This window comes from Chiloscyllium punctatum, chromosome 8, assembly GCF_047496795.1.
Source record: "Chiloscyllium punctatum isolate Juve2018m chromosome 8, sChiPun1.3, whole genome shotgun sequence".
In the NCBI taxonomy this organism is placed as follows: Eukaryota; Metazoa; Chordata; class Chondrichthyes; order Orectolobiformes; family Hemiscylliidae; genus Chiloscyllium; species Chiloscyllium punctatum.
This window is the reverse complement of record NC_092746.1, coordinates 104,464,540-104,489,952: the sequence shown is the minus strand read 5'-3', so window position 1 is coordinate 104,489,952 and position 25,413 is coordinate 104,464,540. Positions and strand designations below refer to the sequence as shown.

Here is a 25,413-nt window from a genome sequence, read left to right as displayed (position 1 = left end):
GTATGGTATACTTTCCTTTATTGGTCAGAGTATTGAGTACAGGAGTTGGGAGGTCATGTTGCGGCTTTACAGGACGTTGGTTAGGCCACTGTTGGAATATTGCATGCAGTTCTGGTTTCCTTCCTATTGGAAAGATGTTGTGAAACTTGAAAGGGTTCAGAAAAGATTGACAAGGATGTTGCCAGGGTTGGAAGATTTGAGCTATGGGGAGAGGCTGAACAGGCTGGAGCTGTTTTCCTTGGGTGACCTTAGAGAGGTTTACAAAATTATGAGGGACATGGATAGGATAAATAGAAAAGGTCCTTTCCCAGGGGTCGGAGAGTCCAGAACTAGAGGGCATAGGTTTAGGGTGAAAGGGAAAAGATATAAAAGAGACCTAAGGGGTAACTTTTTCACACAGAGGGTGGTATGTGTATGGAATGAGCTGCCAGAGGATGTGGTGGATGCTGGTACAATTGCAACATTTAAAAGGCATTTGGAAAAGTTTGGAGGGTTACAGGCCAGATGCTGGCAGGTGAGACGAGATTATGTTAAGATATCTGGTCAGCATGGACAAGTTGGTCCGAAAGGTCTCTTTCCATGCTGTGCATCTCTATGACTCCAAATGAGTCTAGGCTTTAATAGAAATCAATTTAACGAGACTTCCTTGAACTAAAAAAAGAGCCATTGATTACTGAAAATTAGAATAATTAATAATGCTACACACTGATTAGAAATGAATCCAAGCATATCAGAATTTTACAAAAAGAGATATAGCTCCCAGCCTGTTTTTCTTGAACAATTCACAGTTAAGCATTGTAGAAGTAGAAGTAGAAGTTACCGGAAGCCTTGATGATACTTGAACAGTTGTTTTGTGGGATTCTTGGTTTTATAGACTGATTGAAATTTATTTGTTCTAATTCCTTTTTTAAAAACTTTTTTGCAACCAGTGGAGTCTTTATATATAGCATGGACTTAAATAGGGAATAAGTCTTCTACTATGACCCTAACAGCATACCAACGCTTGAAGCTATACATGACAGTATTGAGTCCCACTTGTTTGCTCCAGTCAAGTTCAAACTGACTTTTCAATCCTGTCCTGATGTATCATTGAGAGGGATAAACATAACTTGTCTGCAGTTTGGGACATAATCTACAGGGGAGATGGCTCTTGAAGCAAAGTCCCTACTTCTGAATCAGGAGGCCCTGGATTCAAGTCCCACCTGCTCCACATGTGTGTCAGACATCCCTGAACAGGTTGATGAAAAATACCTAAACTCCACAGGGGTGGCTTGCTGTTGAGCAGGGGCAATTAGTCCCTAATTATCTTTGTTGTTATAAAAGGTCACAATTTGGTTGGTTTGAAGTTTCTTCAACATTTTTAGGGTTTATATCCAATCTCTGCCTCTCTCTTTTTGTCTCTCCTGAGCAGCTACTTAATATACATCCACAGCCATTTTGTGAGTCCTGTTTTAAAACAACATTTTGGAACCATATGTTAAAAATATCCATGGCATTTTGGTGTTACAATATTAATCATAATTAACAAAATTGAATTTAATATTTGATTTTATGTTGAAAAGATTAACATTGCCACAAAATTAAGAGTTTGGAATTTCCACTGTTCATGCAGCCTTTGATCTGCTTTTGTGCTTGTTGCAGTGACTTCTATTCATCCCCCCCCCATGTGAATTCTGTACACTTACCGCTGGAAGATCAAGGAGAGTGGTACAGTGAATTGTGGTATTGTTTGCCTCACTGACAAAATTCTTGCTCAGTTGCCTTTGTCTTGATTTAATTAATTTGTTATTACATTTTTATACAATTGTTCCTTGTTCTAAATCTTTTATGAAGTTCAAAATCATAAATGATGAATTCCCTGGTTATTCCAGCCAACAATTGCATTTCAACAACTCCATTCAAAACACGAGTTTTGTTTTGAGAATGAGGTAACAATGTGAAAAGTAACATTAGAGCAGCAGCTCGGACATGTACGTTTGGTTTGTAGTGGTTTCAACTTACGCCAATGGACTTTTAACCAATGAGTCAAGGCCATTGATGAAATTGTTTCTCAGTTTTCCTCAGTAAATAAAACTAAATATGTACCATGAAAATATATTTGCTCTGAACAGAACTTTGAAGACAGCAAAGAGAAGAAAAGAAGGTCTTCTGAATTTCGAGATGAAGATTTTGATCGACATTACAAGGAATATGGATCTCATGATGGGCATCGTGAAAAACGACATAAAGAAAGAAAAGACCTTGGTCAGAAAACAGAGGTTGAAGAAACGGACAGGAAACATAGAGTCCGAAAAGAGAGAGAATACAAGGAGGATGGGAAAAAACAACGGTATAAAGATACAAAAAATTCTACCCTGGAGTATAGGGACAGAGAGCGAGAACACAAAGACAGAGAAAAAAGAGATTGGGAAAGAAAAGAGGATCGAGAGCGAAAACATAAACACAAAGTAAAGAAAGAAAATGAGGAAAAAGTGGATTATAAAGGGGATTACAATGAGGTGAGTCTTTCTAAAGTTGTATATTTTCCTGTACTTAACCAATTATTCAAAATTCAATCTATGTTTTGTGTAGAAATATTGAATTAAAGTATAAAACACTAATTCTTGCAAGAAGCATGCTCAAGAGGTGAACTGCGTTTGCTTAATAGATGCAGATTTGGCACTGGTCATTTTGAGCTACAAATCTTCTCAAGACTCGCTGTGACATTTATTTATTTAGATATGGTGGGCAGTCTAGTAATTTTAGCGTGGACCAGGAGGTGATAGATTGGGTGGAAAGGTTATAGACAGAGCAGCTACTCTATTTTGAATACAAGATTGGGTGGAAAGGTTATAGACAGAGCAGCTACTCTATTTTGAATACTGGATTAGTGGTGCTGGAAGAGCACAGCAGTTCAGGCAGCAACTTTTACCTACTCTATTTTGAATGTCCACTCACTGAAAGCACACCCAGTAAGTGCATGCTCCTTTCTAGGGGTAATTTTCATTATGGCTCTTTTCAAAATATAATAGTAAGAATTTTAACAGCAGGATAGAAACTTAATCAGAACTTATCATCTGAGATAGACTGAGTGCTTGGACAGTTACCAATTGATAAGGAAAGTCAACAGAAATTTATTTGACAGTGTTGATCACGTCTGAGTGACATTGAGTTTTGAGGTATTTGGCATAGTGAAAGGGGGGTTTCTGAGGATGTTATGTATCTGAACACTCAGAAGGCATTTAATAAGGTTCCTCATATGAATATATTCGCAAAATTTGGAAAATATGGAATTGGAAGTGATTATGATATGGATGTAATTAGTTAAGTGGAGGAGACATCTTAACTTAAAGGGTATGTTTTTGGATCGGTGGAATGATGTTTCTATCAAATCTGGACTGGACCTATCTTTCATAATGCATATTAATAACTTGCAGGAAGGATTAGAACATTATATATGTTTGCAGGTGACACAGGAAACCAATTGGATGGGAGTAGGAAGTTGCAACGCGACAGGAACACAATGTAAGCAACACGAACAAGACTACATGGCCTGTTGTGCCCCCTCTGCCATTTAGTATGGTTGTGGCTGATCTTCATTTTCAAGTTCCACTTTCCTGCCTGCTCCCCACATCCCTTGATTCTCAGAAACAAATTTAAAAAAAAAAAATCTTGAATATCTTTGGTGATGAAGCATCAACAATTTCTGGGCCAGAGAATTCCAAAATTTGTAACTACTTGAGTGAAAGAAATTCTCATCTCAGTTCTAAGTATTTGTTCTTTAATGCTAAGGCAATGTCCCATGTTCTAGATTCCCTAGCCTGAGAAATATCCTCTGTGTCACCCTGTTAAGCTCCTTCAGAAACTTGTGTGTTTCAGTGAGATGGTCTCATTGAAACTGCAGAGACCACTGACCCAAATTACTCGGCCCCTCATCAAAGGACTGTCTGTCCTCTCATCACTACAGTCAACTTTGTGAACCTCTCTTATCCTGTCTCCAGTATAGGTATATCCCTCCTGAAATGTAGAGACCAAAACTGTACACGATATTCTCGCTGTAACCTTACCAAAGCACTATGCAGTTGGAGTAAGATTTTGTTTCCTTGCATTAAAAGCTATTTACCTTCCTAATTTCATGCTGTACCTTCATACTAATATTCTGTTACTAGCCTGCCTATGATCACCACAGGAAAAGACAGCACTGACCCAAAGACACCTAAACAAATAAATAGAAAGCCGGAGGCCCACTGAATATGTTACCTAGTAGGATGACATCTGGAAATGAACCTTCCAGCTCAGCGAGAAAACCTACATCCAAATAAATGTCAACTAGGCTAGTTAAAAACCTAGCTGGCCACACCATAGTATGGTTGGCATGGATGGGTGACAGCCCATTTTTTTTTAAGTATGGGAAGGAAACGGTTACCATCATTCGCGATATTTTGATGTCTTTGTTACTTTTGGCCAATCAGGCCAACTTCTGAGTAATTGCTAGCCTACTTCTAACCTGCCTGTGCTTTTGCTCCTCCCCTCCCCTCCATCTCCATACTAAGGTGACAAAACCTTTCTTACCCAAGGCCCAGACCTACCTGGTTCTAGGATGCTATTAGACCTCCACCAGTTTGCAATCCAGGTTCTCTGACTCTGCTCAAACAGTTGAATTTGCCAATAAATTTGATTTGCTGGATATTCTGCCATTCTACACCAATTTAGTCCATTGTTGTACCATGATTGAAAGACAGCTTTTGATCTCAGCCTGTTGGCTCACTCCCAACCTTTCTGCTGGAGGAACAGTTCCCCGTTGCCATGTCTAGTAAACTTCTACCTTTATTTGGCACCTTACTGAATGCCTTTCAGAAATCGTGATCAAAACTATTGCAGATGGAATTTGCTGTGGGTAGTGTGAGGTCGTCCATCTTGATTTCGAGAAAGAAATGAAAATTTTTTCTTAATGGCGAAAAATTAAAAACTGTGGAGGAGCAATGAGATTTTGGTGCCCATTTTCACAAATCACTAAAGTCTAGTACACTAATAAAATACACCAAATAGGCAATGGTCTTTATTTCCAAAGAGTTGAAATTCAAACGTGAAGAAATTATACTTCAGTTGTACCAAGAATTGGTCAGATTCCATCTGGAGTACCAGCCTTGGGCAGATTTTCACAAAGAATATATTGAGTTTGGATAGGATACAGTGCAGATTCACCAGATTAAAAGGTTGAAACTTAAATGATGAAGATAGGTCGAATAAACTTGATTTGCATATTCTTGAATAAGAATGTTGAATAGCGATATAATCAGGTGTTTTAAATGATGAAGGAATTTGAAATTGTGATGAATATTCATGATACTATTGTTAGGAAACTTGCATTCCAATGTGGAAGGAACCATGTGTAGCATTCATTTTGATTTCTATTTTGACATTGTGAGGGTTAAGAGTAGAAGAATTTAGTTTCATTTTTGAATTCTGTGAGAGATAAAGGGTTGCCTGGAAAGGTATGCACTTAAATGAGGCTTAAAAAAAAAGAAAAAAAAAATTGGTATGTTTGCCTATATTGGTCAGAGCTTTGAGTATAGGAATTGGGTGGTCATGTTGCGGCTGTACAGGACATTGGTTAGGCCACTTTTGGAATACTGCTTTCAATTCTGGCCTCCTTGCTGCAGGAAGGATGTGGTGAAACTTGAAATGGTTCAGAAAAGATCTGTAAGGATGTTGCTGGGGTTGGACGGTTTGAATTATAGGGAGAGGCTGAATAGGACTATTTTCCCTGGAGCTTTGGAGACTGAGGGATGACCTTTTAGAGGTTTATAAAATCATGAGGGGCAAAGATAGGGTGAATAGCCAGGGTCTTTTTCCCAGAGTAGGGGAGTCCAAAACTAGGGGGCATATGTTTAATGTGAGAGGGGAAAGATTTAAAAGGGACCTAAAGGGCAATGTTTTCATGCAGAAGGTGCATGGAATGAGCTGCCAGAGGAAGGTGTGGAGGCTGGTACAATTACAACATTTCAAAGGCATCTGGATGGGTATATGAATAGGAAGGGTTTAGAGAACCGTGTGCTGGCAAAAGGGACTAGATTAATTTAGGGATATCTGGTTGTCATGGGTGAGTTGGACCGAAGGATCTGTTTCCATGCTGTATACCTCTGACTGTTCTAGTAAATCTTGTCCATTTGGCAACCAGAATTGCATGCTGTACTTGAAATGTGATCTAACCATGGTTTGGTAACAGTTTAGTATGATTTCCCTAGTTTTCAATTATCCGTCCCTAGAAATAAAGTCCATTGCTTGGTGTGCTTTTATGAATAGCCCAGGTTGGCTCTCTTTTTTTTGTTTATCTTTTAGAATATGCTTAGTTGGAATCACATCGTACTGATTTGACTTTAATGAATCTATTTGCTAAAAACAATGACTGCAGATGCTGGAAACCAGATTCTGGATTAGAGGTGCTGGAAAAGCACAGCAGTTCAGGCAGCATCGGAGGAGCAGGAAAATCGACGTTTTGGGCAAAAGAATCTAGCTTAGTTTACCCAGAGTTTAGGAAACCTGATAAATAAAACAAAGTTGATTCCAGCTAATACATGCTTTTCCAGTACTGTGTGTGGGTCAGAAGGAAGCAAGCCTGCTGCAATCTGCCTTTTCATGTTCAGCTGAATCATCCTTTCTGAGTTAATACCCTCCCTCCCAATTTTCCCCAACATTGCTGTGTTTCAATCTCTTCTTTGCACTTTCTCCAATTCCTATGATCTGATATCCCTGGCAAACTACAGGTTCTTATATCCTTCATCAGGCTTCTTGGTTTTTAGTGTTTCTTGGTTGCTTAAATAGCCCTCTGCTGTCTTTCTGCCTGTTGGCGTCCTGGGTGCTCATTGGGTTTTGTTTAATCCCAGACTGGTTTGGCTGATACAATTAACTTACTCTATATAAAAATAAATCTTCCTGATTTCAACACCTTTCTGTGCCTATTGGTAAATGATAGCGAATGCATTTGATCTATTGACATTATCTCACTGTTATTTTACAGGAACCAAATAGCAAAAGGAAAAAAGAACGGAAATTTGTGCAAGAAGCCACAAATGATAGCAGAAGGAAAGGGTAAATTGCTATGATTTTGATAATTTTGCATTGTGATTTGTACATAAGTAGATTAATAAGTAGATCCAGTGATGTCTTCATGATGAAGATTTATGATTGTGCAGTGCTCTCCATGACGTTCTTATAGTATTAGGAGCTATGTGTTGTTTTGAATATGTGCCCCCTATTCATATATCTTTGTACAAAATCCTTGATGTCTCTGTCATTGAGCAGTTCTGCTTATTGCAGTTTTCAAGAGGGTAAATTTACTTGCTTGGCACTGTTTCTGCTGGGACTGCACAGAATAACATCACCTTCCTGTGGTGAAGCAGCTTTGCAGGCCAATATGTGCATGACCCCTGCAGCCTTCTGGAATTTTATTACTGAGGAATGCAGTGTGCACTATTTCAGCAAATGTCTCTCCCTTTTAATTTTCAGTGCATTCTAAAATTATACACATTGCAATGATTAAAAGATAATTTGTGTGTAAGTTGGAAATTTGAATTTACATTGTGATAAATTTATAAATCTCCTTTGAGAACATTTCAATGTTAGGATGTTATGTTGTTAGATTAAGTTTGAGTCTTAGCTAGCAAGAATGAAGGTAGTTATCTATTTTGGAGACTAATCATTTCAGCCCTGGACATCTTTACGAGGCTTCCTTTGACTGTTGTTGGCCTGGTCACCTTCAGCTCCGAGAATCATAATACTGTAGGATAGTGACAGCTCAGAAGAAAGATGTCATATTCCTGCTGGCTATCTGTGAGGCAACTTGATCCCAATGCCCTGCCTTTTCCTGTAGATCTTTTCACTTAATGTAAAATGATCCAATTCCCTTTTGCAAACTGAATCTGCCCCCACCACATTGTCAGTCAGATCCAACATTTCATGTTGGAAAATGTTTTTCTTTCCATACAATTTCATCTCTGCTTCTTTTGCCGATTGCCTTATGTTAGCATCCTCTGGTTCTCAACCTTTCTGCCAATAGAACCATTTTCTCTCTCCTCTGTTCACACTTAGGTTAATATCTGTATTAAATCTCCTTTCAACCTTCTTTCAGGGCAAGAGTCCCATTTTATTCTTATCGTTCCTTGAACAATAGCATCCTCTCCAATGCTTTTACTACTTTTCCTAAATGTTTTGCCCAGAATTTGGTCCAGTACGCCAGTTGATGTTGAACCAGTGTTTGTACTCTAAGGTTCGAATGAAGATCAGGATCCCATATGCATTGCTAACCTCCTTTCTTAGCATACGTTGCCATTTTAAATTATTTGGTTCATAGTGGTATTGTCGTTGGACTAGAAATCCAAATACTCCATACTAATGATAGCAATTCTCATTCATATCATGTTTAAGAGGTCTTGTGGCCAGAAGCTCAAGTTGAAATTGTATCTCGGGATGTGATTACTACAGAAGTGTGTTAGAACATATCCAACAGGTTGATTTTTGTTTCCTTTTCCTCGTAGGTTACTCGATTCCTGCACCCCATCAGAATTGTACCTTTTTAATGTTGCTTTTCTTGTTTCTTCCGACTGAAATGTATTAACATCCAGATTCATCAGCTTCCACATTTACTCTCTCCATTACTGGTGCACAGTTGCACCAGTGCGTATCATGTACAAGTAACATGGAGGCATTCTTTTGTCAGAACCTTCCAAACCCAGGACCTCTGCTGACTAGAAGTATGAGGGTAACTGATGAATGAGATGGACACAGGTGTTTAGAAAGCAGCTCACCACAACCTTTTCAAGGTCAATTAGGGATGAATACTCTTTTGGTGAGACTCTCATCCTTTAAATGAATAAAAATAGTTCAATCAACAAGGCTGGAAGTATTAGTTTGTGGATATCGAGGTCAAAGGAGAACTGGGCTTAGTTTTGTACGGTACCTGCCCTCCCCACATCTCTCTCTCTCTCTCTATCTCTCTCTCTCTGTCTCTCTCTCTATCTCTCTCTATCTCTCTCTCTCTCTCTATCTCTCTCTCTCTATCTCTCTCTCTCTATCTCTCTCTCTCTATCTCTCTCTCTCTATCTCTCTCTCTCTATCTCTCTCTCTATCTCTCTCTCACTCTCCCCCCACTCATTTTATATCTCACTCACACTCAAGCTCTCACCCACTTACCCTTGATACTGAATTGAATTGAATTTATTGTCACGTGTACCAAGGCACAGTGAGAAGCTTTGTCTCGCGAGGAATACAGGCAGATCACATAGTTAAGTAGCATAGGTAAGTAAATAATAGGTAAACAGCAGCAAAACCAAAAACACATGTGCAGGCGAATGTTAAGAGTTTGAGAGTCCATTTAGTATTCTAACAACAGTAGGGTAGAAAGTGTTATGAAACTGACTGGTGCATGTGTTCAGGCACCTGTACCTTCTCCCCGATGGTAGAGGTTGCAGAAAAGCATTGCCAGGGTGGAATGGATCTTTGAGAATACTGGCGGCCTTTCCTTGACAGTGGGCCTGTTAGATGGATTCTGTGGATGGGAGGTTGGCCTTTGTGATTGTCCAGGCCGAGTTCACCACTCTCTGTAACCATCTCCGATCTTGAATGGGTCAGTTGCATAACAGGTAGTGATACATCCAGGCAGAATGCTCTCCGATGGCGCACCTATAAAAGTTGTCAAGGGTATTCATTGTATCCCAAATTTCCTCAGCTGCCTGAGGAAGAAGAGATGTTGTTGGGCCTTTGTAACCAGTGCGTCCACATGAAGAGTCCAAGAAAGCTTGTTGTGGATGACCACTCCCAGGAGCTTGACACTCTCCACTCGTTCCACTTCTGTGCTGTTAATGTGTAGGGGGACATGAATAACATCCTGTCGAAAGTCAATAATGAGTTCCTTGGTTTTGCTGGCATTGACAGCTAGGTTGTTCTCAGTGCACCTTTTTCCCAGGTCTTCCACCTCCCATCTGTAGTCTGTTTCGTCGCCATCTCAGATTCGACCGACTATGGTGGTGTTACCAGCAAACTTGTAAATGGCATTAGTCTCATATTTGGCGATGCAGTCATGGGTATACAGTGAGTACAGTAGTGGGCTGAATATGCACCCCTGGGAGGCTCCAGTGTTGAGTGTTAGTGATGATGAAGTATTGTCCCCAATCTCCAGATTGTGGCCTGTGGGTCAGAAAACTGAGGATCTAGTTGCAGAGAGTGGGGCTTAGTCCGAGATCAATCTCTAGGGGATAATAGTGTTGAAGGCTGAACTGTAGTCAATGAATAGGATTCTGACGTAGCTCTTCTTGGCGTCAAGATGTTCTAGGAAGGAGTGAAGGGCAAGTGATATGGCATCTGATGTGGATCTCTTAGTCCGATAGGCAAATTGGAGTGTGTCAAGAGTAGTGGGGAGGCTGGAGTTGATTAATGCCATGACCAGCCGTTCAAAGCAGTTCATGACCACCGAAGTTAGGGCCATTGGGCGGTACTCACTGAGATATGCTGCACGAGCATTCTTAGGCACAGGGATGATGTTGGCCCTCTTGAAACAGGCAGGGACAGTGGCCTGCTGCAGGGATAGGTTGAACATGATCTGATTGGTTTGGTTCAAAACGTATATTAGCTTCTGCAATTGTGATGTCAGAAATGTTCAGAATCTTTGGAGACAAACTCCGGTAAGAAATTAAGATTGAATATTTGGAGATAAAGAATGGTGAAAAAAGTGGAAATAAATGTCGTGATTTATCTGAAGCTGATATGATTTTAGGAGTTGCCGCATTAATATAAATTCACTTGCTGCACTGGCCTCCTTAAGATACTGAACCCAAAGTGATACAATAAAATGTACTGTAAAAATAGAAATGAAGTTAATTATATTTGTTTGAATCAGTTTGACTTGTTCAAAAGGAATTTTTGATGGAGATATAAGCGTGTATGCAATTTTACAAACTCTATTTTTGAATCAATTGTATTTATTTTTAGGAGTACGTCAGAACAAATTGATAGTCAAAAGAAAGCAAACGAAACTCTTGCGGAAGAGGTAATTTTCTCTGTTATGTTAACTTCCCAGGATAATAACTGCTTATTAAATTTGTTGGATGTTTCAAAGAATGTTGCCTTTTTTTTAACCTTTCCTGACATACAAACTATTTTAATCTGTCACATGTGAGAAAACCACCAAACTTCTAATTTCACATTTCTGCCGAACCTGATAATTAATCATCTATCCTTGGCTTGCTCCACTTCCTTTATCTACATCCTATCTCTTTCTTGCATAATTTACAGACATGGAGTCAGATTTCCATTTTACAAACAAACCAACACCATCCTTCTACCTCACCACCATCATTTATGATGGGCGGCATGGTGGCAAATGGTTAGCACTGCTGCCTCACAGCACCAGAGACCGGTTCAATTCCTGCCTCAGGCAACTGTCTGCGTGGAGTTTGCACATTCTCTGTCTGCGTGGGTTTCCTCCACGTGCTCCAGTTTCCTCCCACAGTCCAAAGATGTGCAGGTTAGGTGAATTGGCAATGCTAAATTGCCCGTAGTGTTAGGTGAAGGTGTAAATGTAGGGGAATTGGTCTGGGTGAGTTGCTCTTCGGAGGGTCAGTGTGGACTTGTTGGGCCACAGGGCCTGATTCCATGCTGTAAGTCACCTAATCTAATCATATGGCTGGTTCTGTTTTGTGAGAATCTCTATTTGATTTAGAGTTGTGCAAGTCTGATGGAACGTTTGAGAGAATCAAAGCAATATTCTTACATGTCATTGTAAACATTACTTTAGCTGTTGAGTCCATCTCCTGTAAGGGTGTCTCCTCCAGGCCAAACCAGATCAAGTAGAATCTGAATGACCTTTGAATACAGAGCTGAGATGCAAATTCCACATGAGCTGGCAACAAGCATGTTTACTTTACATGTTCAGAATGCAATAGACAATAGACAATAGATGCAGGAGTAGGCCATTCAGCCCTTCGAGCCTGCACCGCCATTCAATATGATCATGGCTGATCAAAATCAATGCTTCCCATCACCATCCATACTTCACCTTTCTACTTCTGAAATGTTTTAATACTTCAGTTCTATTGAAGTTTTGTACAATGAAACAAATTTTTGTAACAATTGTTTCTCAATTTTCTGATTTTCAGACTTCTTCTGTTTCAATCTGTGTAAATGGAAATCACTGATTCTAGGTCACATGCAATCCCTCAACACATTAAATGTAATGGCCCTGCCTTTATTCTTAAATTCTTCCATGGCTTCATGGCACCCTCCTTTATTGATTCTGTTATAGAACGTAGTATCGCTTGCCAGACCACATTTATTGCCTGTTCTTAGTTGCCCTTGAGAAGGTGGTGGTGGGCTACCTTCTTGAACCATTGTGGTCCATATGCTGAAGGTGAACCCACAGCGCCTTTAAGGGAGGGAGCATCAGGATTTTGACCCAGTGACTTGGTCATTGCAGTTTCCTTCAGGCTTGCATCCCCTTCTTCAATCTATGATCTTCTAATTCTGACCTTGCATACATTTGTGCCCTCTTTACCTTGTGGTTGATATGCAACATTCACAATCTCTCATGATCTCGCTTTTCTTTCAATTTTTAAGTACCTCTGCAAAACTCATCTTTTCACTAAAAGTCCAGACATTCTACCTAATCTCACCCAAGGTTGCTTTGGGTATCTTGCTCCCGAAAGTGGTTTGAAGTACTTAAAGGAGCTGTGCCAGTGAAATTGTTCTTGGATTGTTGCAATAGAAGGTGAATATTTATTTTTCATTCTCTTGCATCCCTTGCTGTCAGCATTGTCTGTTACCATTTCTATGTTGATTCCTCCAGAATAGGTACGATTATATCAGCATCAAACTGTGCCTTGTATACAAGTTTCTATTGGCCACTGATTCATTGCAATTGGGTAGAATTGTCGTGCTATTTCTTTTTGCTTATCTGTTTGAGATATGGACATCATTGGAAAGGTCGACCTTTATTGCTTATCCTTAATTGCCACACAGAAAGTGGTGGGAAGCTGCTTTCTTAACAACTGAAATCCTGTGCTCCTCCGCAGGACGAGCTGGGATTTTGACTGAGTGACAGTGAAAGAACTGAAATATAGGAAGGTGTGTGGCTTAATATAGAGAGTGTAGCATATTGACAGAAGATTGGCTGGTCAACAAATAGCAGAGTAGGTGCAAATGGGTCTTTTTCAGGTTGGCAAGATGCAACAAGTGGTGTCCTGCCAGGGTGATGCTGAGATCTCAACTGTTTATATTTGGTATAAATGACTTGGACAAAAGGATGGAAGGAATGGTTGCCAAGTTTGCTGATGCCACAAAGATTGGTTTAAAAAAAACATGTTTTTAAGAAGGTAGAAGAAGGATGCAAGAAGCTATTTATTAGTTGTGAGTGGGCAAAAATATGGCAAATGGGGTGATACAGTGGTAAATATAAGAATGCCGATTAAAGGTTACAGTCAGATCGGCCATGAGTTAATTGAATGGTGGAGCAAGCTAGAAGGGCTGAAGGATTAACTGCTCCTGATTGGTATGTTTGTATGTAATTTGCAGGTAGTGTTCCCATGCAGATGTGGTCCTTATTCTTCTAGGGTGTTATAAGTCATCTGTTTAAAAGGTTCTGTCAAAGAAGACAGTAGTAATTTTCCAAGAATCCTTAGATTCTGGAAAAGTCCTAGAGGATTGGAAAACTGACAATATGTTCCTTTATTTAAAAAGGAACGGAGGCAAGAATATTCTTCACTTTATGCCACTTAATGTCTTATTGGGAAAATGTTCAAGCATGTTAGAAAGGATACAAGGCAGGGCATTTAGAAATATGTAATATGATCAAGCAGAGTGAGTGTGGTTTCAATGAAATTATGCCTGACAAATTTAGTAGAATTCTTTGAATCATGGAATCATTGAATTCCTACAGGCGGGCGGCACGGTGGCACAGTGGTTAGCACTGCTGCCTCACAGCGCCAGAGACCCGGGTTCAATTCCCGCCTCAGGCGACTCTCTGTGTGGAGTTTGCACATTCTCCCCGTGTCTGCGTGGGTTTCCTCCAGGTGCTCCGGTTTCCTCCCACAATCCAAAAATGTGCAGATTAGGTAAATTGACCATGCTAAATTGCCCGTAGTGTAAGGTGAAGTGGTAAATGTAGGAGAATGGGTCTGGGTGGGTCACACTTCGGCGGGTCGGTGTGGACTTGTTGGGCCGAAGGGCCTGTTTCCACACTGTAAGTAATCTAATCTAATCAGAGAGAGGCCATGTGGCTCATTGAACTTACCCTCCGAAAAGCATCTCACTCAGAGGTGCCCACCTCCCACCCCTCTACCACATCCCCACCCCCAAACCAATATTTTTATCCATGGTAAATTCATATAACTTGCACATTCCTGGGCACCACAGGGCAGCTTCACATCGCCAATCCAGCTAACCTGCCCATCTTTGAATGTAGGAGGAATCCGGAGCATGCAGTGGAACCCCTTGCTGACACAGGGAAAACATGCAAACTCCCACAGACACTCACCCAAGGCTAAAATCGAACGTCCCTGGTGCTGTGAGGTAGCAGTGCTACCCACTGTGCCACTGCGCTGCCCTTGAGGAAGTAACAAGCAGGATACATCAAGGAAAGAAGTGGATGTAATTTTTGTTTTGGATATTGAGAAGGCATTTAATAAAGTACTCTACATTGTACTACTCACCAGAATAGGAGCCCATGGTGTTGGAGGTGGATAGAGGATTGACTAACTAATAGAAGACAGAAAGTTGGGATAAGGGGGACGTTTTCAGGGTGGTTCTTGTAATTAGTGATGTGCCACAGGGATCAGAACTGGGGCTACAATTATTTACAATTATATTAATGACTTGAATGGGGAAAGTGAATGTACCATAGCCAAGTTTGCAGGTAACACAAAAATAGATGGAAAGGCAAATGGTGAGGGTGATATAAAGAGTTGGCAGAGGGATATGGACAGATTAGGCAAATGGACAAAAACTTGAAAAATGGAATCTAACATGGAAAAATACAAGTATTTGTACATTGGCAGGAAAAATAGAGGAGCTCTATTATTTAGATGGAGAAAGACTGCAGAAAACCACAGAACTCATACATGAATCACATTCAAATTCAGTAGGTAATAGGAACAGCAAAATATATGTTGGCCTTTATTTGAAAAGAAATGGAATAAAGGTTGAGAGGTTTTGCTCAAACTATATATGGCTCTAGTCAGACCACAGTTGGAATGCTGTGCAGAGTTTTGGATCTTTATTGAAGGAGAGAGATACTGGCACTGAGGGAGAGTTCACTGAGTTGGTATCAGCTATGGAGGATCTATCTTACTAGGAGAAACTGAGTAGATTGAGCCTGTAGTCATTTAAATAAAAAAAAATGAGAGGTGACCTCTTTTCAAATGTGGAAGGTCCTTTGGAGGCTTGAAAGGTAGATGTGGAAAGGTGGTTCCCCATTTTGGGTGAGTCTAGGACCAGAGGGCAGAAGGAGGGTCAGATTTCAGAAGATTCTGTAGAATGATCCCCGGTATGGAGGGATTGTCTTATGAGCCAAGAATTAGAGGTGAAATTATTAAAATGTATAAGATTCTTAGGGGGCTTGACAAGATAAAACCTGAGAGGATATTTCCCTCATGGGAGAGAATATCATCCCAGAATAAAGGAGAGCCAATTTAAGACTGAGGTGAGGATGAGTTTCTTTGAGAGTTGAGTCTTTGAAGCTCCTTGCCACAGAGAACTGTGCATATGAGGAAGGTTGGCTCAGCCATGAAATCTACTGAATGGTGGAGCAGGCTCTAGGGGCTAAATGGCCTCCTCCTGTTCCTATTTCTTATGGTATATTCTCACCAAAGGTAAGTGATAGGAGAATCAGAGCTGGACATTTATGGATGAGGAAAGAGATAGAGAGTAAGATGAAGCCGGAAAAGGTCTGTATAACATTTTGATAATATGTGAGAACCTGTTAAATATTGAAATTTCTGCAAGTAAGTAAAGGAATGTAGAAGTTTCCTAAAGGCGTATAAGTAGTGAAATGATGATAAAAGGAGTAGAATCATTAAACATTGAAAAATGGATTTCCTTGTAGATGCAGAGGGCATGTCTGAGGTATTAAATGAGTTTTTTTCATAAGTTTTTACCAACAAAGATGCTGCTAATGTCGTAATAAAACTGGAAGTAGTTGTAGCCCTGGGTGGGCTGAAAAATTAATAAGGCAAAAGTATTAGAAAGGCTGGCTCTAGTTAAAAGTTGATGATTTTCCAGGACTGGATCATATGCATTTGAGGATACTGAAGGAATTCTGGATGGAAACTGCAGCGGCACTGACCAATCTCTTCTAATCTTCCTGAGAAACAGGGACAGTATTAGAGGAGTGGATAACTGTAAAAGCTACACCCTTGTTCAAAAAAGATGTGAGGATAAATCTCGCAACTATAGGCCCATCAGTTTAACTTCAGTGAAGGAAGGCTTTTAGGAAAGATACTCTGACAAAATTGACAGTCACTTGGGCATGTGTACAGTAATTAAGGAAAGCTGCAACAAATTTGTTCATCACAAATAATGTTTAACTCATTTGAGGTTTTCAGTAAGGTAATAGACAACATTGACATAGATAATATGGTTGATGTGGTGTGTGCTAGTATTTGGTAACATGCCTGAGAACAAGCTCCGCAACAGAGTTAATACTCATGGTGTAAAAGGACCAGTGGTGACATAGACACCAAGTTCCCTGAATGACAGGAAAGAGATTTGTGGTTAATGTGCTATTTTCAGGTCAGAAGAATATACATAAAATTCTTCAAGGGTTGTTATTTGGACCACTGCTTTTCCTGATCAGTATTAATGGACTAGACTTAAGAGCACAGGGAATTATTGCAGGATTTCCAGATGACAAATTTTTGAGAATATTATGCACTGTGAGTAGTGATAGACTTCAAGAGAATATGGATAGGCTGGTGGAAAGATGGACATGTGGCAGAAAAAATGTTTTTCAGAAAATTGACAAGTAAAAGTTGTTTCATTTTGTTAGGAAGACAGAGGAGAGGCAACATAATATAAAGGATGATATTCTAAGGGGCACTTAAGAGTAGAGCTGTCTGTGCTTTTATGGATGCAACTCATTGATTATGGAAGAGAATAGACATAGGAGATTGAGGTGTGACTTTAGAGAGGTTTATGAAATCATGAGGTGCATAGATAAGCTAAATAGCAGAAGTCTTTTCTCTAGGGTGGGGGAAGTTCAAAACGGGGGCATATTTTTAAGGTGAGAGGAGAAAGATTTAACAAGGACCAGAGGGGCAACTGTTTCAAACAGGGTGGTTTGAATGTGGAATGAACTGCCAGAGAAAGGGATAGAGGTACAGTGACAATATTTAAAAGACATTTGGATATATGCCTGAATAGAAAAGATGGAGGGAGATGGACCAAATGGGGCTAGTTTAATTTGGGAAACTTGGTCAGTATGGACAAGTTGAACCGAAGGGTCTGTTTCTGTGCTTAATGACTCTGACTGGGCTTTCAGACATTAGACTGAATTGTAGAAATATGGTGGCAAGTGAGTTCCATGGCATATAGCCCACCATGGCTAGGGGTGAAATGATTTGTTCATTTTTCACCTCACTAACTATGCAGCTATATGTCTGGTGTGACTCTGAGGTACTTTTGTGGCAAGTGAGGCAGAAGTGCTCTCCACTGCCAGGAGCTCCAGCTTGCACATTTCTGTTGCCATATTTAGAGCCCAGCTCTGCACCTAGCAACTACCTTCCGGTCTCCTGCTCGTCCCTGAAATGACTCCAATGAAAGGCAAGCTTGTTCCTTACTTCCTACTGGGATCTGGAGATGCTGGTGGTTAGAGTGATGGAAAGATGGGTAATTCTTTTATCTGTTGATTGCCAAAGGATGCCGCACCAACAGGCCCAAGTAGCTTGGACAGAAATTGCAGCTCAACGAAAAGGGATGCCTAGCAGAGCTGCAAGAAGGTCATTGATCCTCTGCTCTCCGAAGGGCTAAGTAATAGTGTTTCTCTTTGTTACTTTACATTCAAGGGCTTATTCTAAGTCTGGTGCTGCATACACGCATAGACCTCACCAAGTCTGATGGACTACAATCCTCAGTACTATAGGCATCATGTTGACCAAGACCTCTGATCTGCCTCATCCTTCCAGATTACCAATCCAGTCTGCCCTCTGCATTTCTTAGCCCTCTGCACTTCTGAGAGGGGGCACTGCATCAGTTTATGATTGACCTATGACTGCTTTCGCAGCCACTTCCCTCAAATTCAATCCCATTGCAGGTTAAACTAACCCTCCTGCCTGATCACTCCTCAGCATCCTGACTGACCTATCTATAATCCCCAGACTGTTTGTCATTAACTTGCAGGACTGACCATGGCCAACCCCTGGGCTGGCATAGAATAAACTTCTTGATTGCCTGTGATTAGATTAGATTAGAATAGATTAGATTACTTACAGTGTGGAAACAGGCCCTTCGGCCCAACAAGTCCACACCGACCCGCCGAAGCGCAACCCACCCATACCCCTACATTTACCCCTTACCTAACACTATGGGCAATTTAGCATGGCCAATTCACCTGACCTGCACATCTTTGGACTGTGGGCGGAAACCGGAGCACCCAGAGGAAACCCACGCAGACACGGGGAGAATGTGCAAACTCCACACAGTCAGTCGCCTGAGGCGGGAATTGAATCCAGGTCTCTAGCGCTGTGAGGCAGCAGTGCTAACCACTGTGCCACCGTGCTGCCCACTGTGGTGGTGCCCTCTGACAGACTGTCATTTTCTTTCATGTAACTCAGGACTTTTCCCCTTTGAATTCCACGCATTGCTTGTGCTTTAAGCAAATGGTAGTGTTTTTACCATGTAATCTACTGTGACACGCTACAGCTCTGACATTGATGTAGGATATTGCTCTCCAGTGACGCAGCCACCCCTTGTTGAACTGAGAGTTTGATTGTTCAGTGCTCTAAATCCTTCCAAGCTGCATGCCTCTCAATCTGCACTAAAAAGCCAGCTAAATGGCAGAGGCTGGTAGCCTGCAACTGACTGCTCAGTAGCTGACTGTGCAGGAGGAAAACAATGTTATCCAGATAGATGCTAGCAGCCTCCAAGCAAGTGTGAAAGCCATTGAGGCTCAGAAATTGAAGGAAGGGGCATGAAGTGCATGTGTTCATGTCAGTACAAAAGTATCCTGTGATGATGCATTAGATATATGGCTACTCTATGGACAAAGCAATCTGACAGGAGTATTAATCATAAATGTCCCTCAGCTTCAAGGTACACTGATTGGAGGGCTGTATTCAGTGCTGAGTTGGTCTGGGAGCAAATGAGCCTGATGGTTCTCCAATGCTGTGCTGTGTAGATGAAAGGTCTCCAAGGATGGTGGCATGGACTATGCATGGAGATCATGCAGAAGTAGTAGTTATGTGGTGACCACGACAGGCACTTGTCAAACTGCAGCTACCACACCTGTTTTACCTATCGTGGTTTTGCATGAAGTGCCTTCTTAGAGGAGAGATGGAGAATTAGAAGGAAGATATAACTAGGTGAGTTGAGGTTTGAGATGCAAATACATAGAAATAAGAGAGTTGTCACTTGGGAAAATCATATGAGCATTCCTCTTGTTGAGACTCTGTTCATTCTAATCTATTTTGTCACCTTTCTTGAAACACCGAAAGGAGAAAATTCTGTCAATAGAGTGAAACAGCAAGGAATCAAACTCCTATAGAATACTGATTTGGCCTCAACTGGAGTATTATGGCCAGTTCTCTACACCACAGTTCAGGAACACTGTGACTGTATTAGAGGAGATGTGAAGGGATTTGCATAAGTGTTCCCAGATGTGAGAGGCTTCCACTTAACATGGATACTTGAATCAAAACCTGACATTGTTCTCCTTGGAGAAAGAAAGATTGGGACAAGACTTGATACTGGCTTTCACTGTCATGAGGAGTCAGATCAGAGTAGATAAGGAGAACTGTTCGCATTGGCAGAAGAGTTGAGAACCAGATGAAGTCAATTTAAGGCGATTGACAAAATGGACATTTTAAGGAAATGCCAGTTGGTTAAGGCTTGGGATGCAGTGCCTGAAAGTGTGTGTTTGCAGATCCAGTTGTGACCTTCAATGTGAATTGGATAATTGTCTGAAGAGAAGAGATGTGCAAAAGTGCAGGAAAAGGACAGAGCAGTCGGCTAACTTAATTGCTCTTACAGGGAACTGATATATACACAATGAGGTGAATTAATGTGCTGTATCCATTCTGTGGCTCTATTAGTAAGATTGAATGTCCATTGTATTACTTCTTTGTCATCTGCTTGGCTATATTTGCAGAGGGATACAGAATTCAGGCTGATTATTGAGGTCAATGAGTTTCCATCTAACTGTCTGTACTTGGGATCTATTTCCCACCCACTCATGGATTTCTCCATGGCTTGAGAATAGGATAAGTGATTAGCTCCTTCAACCATTTGATTCAAAATCTGCGTAGGTAAATGTCACCACAAAACCTTTTGGCCATCTAGCTGGCTGCTGCAACTCCACATGCCAACCCCTGGCCTTGCCAATTTGGGCTTTGTGAGCATGCCAACCATTATGCTAACCAATTCTAGAATGGTCAAAAACACAACTTTAGAACTTTAGAGTTTTTTGTGGGACTGTTTATTTCTTACAAATGGGGTGATCTCCTAATGTGAATATTCTTCATATGAAATATAAGGAACAGTTGAGAATTTTTGATATTCACTGGAACCGCAGGATTATGATTATTTTCAAGTTTATGTCTCACCAGTGTTCAATTTGTCACTTGCAAAGGTAGTTGGAGCCCTCTAAAGTAAGAAGCAAGGAACTGAATTCCACTTGTTATTTCAGTTTTGTATCAATGATGTGCCATCTGGCAATGTAACATATCTTAATCCTATAGTATAATTTTAAAAGGCTATCATATTTTCCATTATGTAAAATGCTTTTGTTTATTATAGCTCTTATCTGTCTTTTCAACTATGTTCCTGACAAAATCGCAGGGTACAGGCAGATTTCCATCCACATGGCGGTCCAGTCAGGCCGGATTAATTGATGATGATGATGATGATGCAGCTGTAAGAATTTGACCTTTCTTGTAAAGTAGTTCAATTAAATCAGTGCTTAAAGTTATTCCATTCCCTTATTAGAAATCTAGACAGTGGGAGAGAGAGAGTTAGTGTCGTTTTTATTTTAAAATATGCAGGATTTTATTCAGTGAAAAAATTACTAATTTTAGAAGTTAATTTTCTTCTTTCAAGTATTTTGCTGTGTGAATATTTTGTTCGTCCATTTCAAAATTAATAGAGTCATCAAAGTTGAATAATATTAATCAAATCTTTTCTTTGTGCGCTTATAATTGCACTTAAAGTTTTTTTTATTCTTAACAAGGCTGAAGACATTATTTCACTGTTTGATGCACAGTATGAATTTACTTTTTTTTCAAAATTTCTCAAATTGGAATACTTTGCTGTCAAAGAAATGTTAAGTAGCATTATGTGCAATTTTTTTTTATCTGTAAATGGTTCAATAATTTCAGAAAAGGAGTTGCATCATTTAGTGCAAAAATCCAAACTACCTTGTTCAAGTTTCATCCTCCTCTGTTAGTTTTGTGAAAACCGTTTTACTGTTTCATGAAAAGTGTTGAATAGTGTGAAGTTACTTTATTTCTGTGGTAGATACAGACTGGCCACACAATGTTATATCTTAACATATCAAGCATTAAAAACTAGTTTGTGAATATCTTCTGTGTTAATCATAGTTAACCGCCCTCGGGCACTGAAGATTAAGTTTTGTATGCAGTCTTATTCTTTTAGGTATTAATTCATGTTTAGTTTTTAAAATGTCAAATTTTAAATGATGTTTCTGCACTTGCCCTTAATTTGGACTCTTGTTATGTTGAACAATATTTACCTATATCCCTTTTTAAAGCATTGTCTTTGAATACTGTTTTTATGTTGATCATTCAAAGCCTGGCATATAGCTCTTTTTATCTCATTATTCTTTTGTCAAACTAAAGTCTGTTATTGAGTTAATGACTGGCTGACGAATGACAACTTCTTTTTCCCGTTTTACCATATCAAAGCAGTTTGTAATTTAAAGAATGGCTATCAGATTTTCTTGGCCTTTTCTGCTCGCATGGAAATTGTGTAATTTTTCTATGTCCTAATCATGAAAGCTTTAGTTATGTATAACTTCGAAGTGACTTAATAATGGAGTATTGTTTGGATCTGATATTCGTATTACTGCAGATAACTATTATCCTACTTCTAAAAAACTGAAAATTTCTTTGCAGTTTGTTGAAAGAGAAGAAATTGCTATGGATAGCCAGTCCCCTATTGAATCGTCAAACTATGATGATGATTTTGAGGTATTGACCATTAGCTTGTAGTGTATAGATAATCAAAAAGCATGATTTGTAACATTTCTCAACTATACTTTTGTACCTGGGTTGACATGTTTTCAGGCTGTTAAAATTTGCAATTTTTTTATTACTTTAAACGTAATTCTGTTTTATTTATTGAGCATCTTCTAGTTTAGCATGTTAGCAAGGCTTGAAAGAATTTTCTTCTCAGGATGTGCATATTAGTTTACTTATGTTAACACAGTCACGTCTGGAAAGTCTCCATGATCACATTCATATTGCAGCATTTGACTGTGTTATTCGCATGTAAACTGCAGCACAAAACTAAAGTGTTAATTTAATTGATATTTTCTAATTATCCTGTTCAGAAATGTCATTACTGCACCTGGAGCAGGTGGGACTTCAACCCAGGCCTCCTGGCTCAGAGCCAGCGGCTCTATCACTACCACAATGGTTGTATAATTTTAATCTACTTTTTTTTTGGATACGTTATGACTCACGGGTGGAACTTGACCTCAGGCCCCTGACTCAGAAGAAGGGCCATTATGACATATTTTCTAAGCAACCTGTCCATAAATGCCATTGCATTCCTTTCATGCAGGTAGGATGTGAGAGTGGGCTTTCTGGTTCAGAGATAGGGACGCTACCACTGCACCACAAGAGCCTTATGAAAATTATCACTCCTCCCCAAGATATTTTTTAATCAACCTGTTCAATGATGTTATTATACAGTCAGAATCAGATGGGGCTTGCACCTGGACCTCCTGGTCCTGATGTAGGGACAAATCACTGTGCCACAAGAGTTTTTAGTGTTAATTGGATTCAGCTGGTGGACATTATTCATGTCGAACAGCAAGCTGAAAGTAATGGTTCTTGTGGCTCACTGATGGTGTTTCTACCTGTGTTGTAATGTCTTATCAAAGGTCTTTATGATATTCTTGGAAACGGGCTGTGTTACAGGCATGTAAGACTTTATCTTACTTGAATTCTGACTTCATCGATAACTGCAAATAGTTTCCAGGGATCTCTGGAGATTTTTGCTTATTTTGACTGACCAGGATTCTTTTCTCAGAACTTTCAACCAGTCAATGGTAGGAGAATAACTAGGAAGTGCAAAGCCAAGACCCCATCCCTATCCAGCAGCCTCCAAAGCAAAACTGCCTCCTGCAAAAAACCCAGTCAGAAGTAGTTCACTCTTTGTTGTCTTTTTTTCCCAACATTTTCTCAGTGGGTAGCTGGCCAACACCGGTCCTCCCTTGATTGATCAATTCAACGTGCAAACAGCTACCAGTTCCTAAGCATAACAACATCTTTGTGTTGCTTTGTCTACAGTGTTCTTCAAGCAGTAATTAATCTGCATTATTTTTCCAGGTCAGTTCCCAACAGCAAACATCAGATTTTCCTTTTTTTTTATGAAAACAAGCTGATGTTCATATGTTCAGTTCTCATTTTCAGTTCTCCGTTCCAAACCTAAAGTACGGAAAACAGTGATGGTCTCAACACTCCAAGTACTCTTCACATTCTTGCCACCAGCCCCTTTTATCTCTCTCTCTCTCTCTCTCTCTCTCTCTCTCTCTCTCTTACACGCATACAAAAACACACGCATCCGTACACACAGTCACTTTAATCAACTATTTATTATTGAAAAGTGGGCATCATAGAGTCATCCAGCACAGAACGAAACCCTTCGGTCCAACCATTCCATGTTGACCATAATTCCAAACTAAGCTAGTCCTACCTGCCTGTTCCTGGCCCATATCCCTCTAAACATTTCCTATTCATGTACTTATCTAAATGTCTTTTAAATGATGTAACTGTAACCACATCCACCACTTCCTCAGAAGGTTCATTCCACACATGCTCTACTCTCTGTTTTAAAAAAGATTGCCTCATGTCTTTTTAAAATCTTTCTCCTTTCATCTTAAAGATATGCCCCCTAGTCTTGAAATCCCCCACCTTAGGGAAAGACACCTTCCATTCACCTTATCCCTCTGTATCCCTCCTTATTTTATAAACCTCCATAAGGTCACCTCTCAACCTCCAGTGAAAAAGTCTCAGCCTCTCCTTATGACTGGAGCCTTGCAGTCCTGGCAACATGCTGGCAAATCTCTTCTGAACCCTCTCCAACTTAATAATATCCTTCCTATAACAGGGTGACCAGAACTGGACGCAGTACTTCAGAACAGGCCTGACCAACATCCTGGGTAACCTCAACATAACGTCCTATTTCCTATATTCAAAGGTCTGAACAATGAAGACAAGCATGCTAACTGCCTTCCTAACCTCCTTATCTATATGTGATGCAAAGAATTATGTACCTGAACCACTAGGTCTGTCTGCTCTACCATACTATCCAAAGTCCCACTTTTAATTGTCTAAGTCTTGTCTTTGTTTATTTTGCCAAAATGTAATACCTCGCATTTAGCCAAATTAAACTTCATTTGCTACTCTTCAGCTCATTGGCCCAATTGATCACCATCTGTTTCTACGTAGATAATCTTCTTTACTGTCTACTATACCACCAATCTTGGTGTCATCTGCATGCTTCCTATATTCTTATCTAAATCATTTACAGAAATGGCAAACAGAATCCTGTGGAATCACTGGGAAGGAAATTATTAGACATTAATAGTTGACTTGAGAATGGGGTGATTGACCTTAGAATTGGATATCTGCAGACTGCTATTTATAGCTGTTATGAGAAAGCTGTTGAACAATCTAATTTCCAGCATTTTTTCTGTTTCTTTCTCATTTGAGAAAATCATGGAATTTAATTACACTGATAAACAAGACTATTAGTATGAAAATTAATATTCATATGCACTTAATATTATAATTGCATCAGACTTTTAGATGAGAGAAACGCAAAGAAAACTTAAAAAATAAAAACATTTTGTATATTGGGCTTAACTATAGACAGAAATTTTGTATTATTTATCCCCAGTATATTGTTGTATATGAGTTTCTGGTCATGGCAGACTTAACAGTTCTAGCAGCTTACAGCAAAGCAGTATTAGAGACTGCCTTAAAATGTCTG

The 25,413-nt window shown here is 39.9% G+C and overlaps 1 protein-coding gene across 4 annotated transcripts in view; it reads left to right on the top strand.

Moving 5' to 3' along the window:
• The window catches only part of dync2i1 (dynein 2 intermediate chain 1), a 104,797-nt gene that overhangs the window by 24,298 nt on the left and 55,086 nt on the right, over window positions 1-25,413 (top strand). For 2 of the 4 annotated variants that reach the window (XM_072576192.1, XM_072576190.1), the window contains 5 exons: window positions 2,112-2,498; window positions 7,001-7,071; window positions 10,966-11,023; window positions 20,974-21,090; window positions 22,308-22,382. In XM_072576192.1, the coding sequence (XP_072432293.1) occupies window positions 2,112-2,498; window positions 7,001-7,071; window positions 10,966-11,023; window positions 20,974-21,090; window positions 22,308-22,382 (708 nt within the window). The remainder of the gene's footprint in view (window positions 1-2,111; window positions 2,499-7,000; window positions 7,072-10,965; window positions 11,024-20,973; window positions 21,091-22,307; window positions 22,383-25,413) is intronic. The other 2 variants (XM_072576191.1, XM_072576193.1) reach the window with 2 other exon arrangements.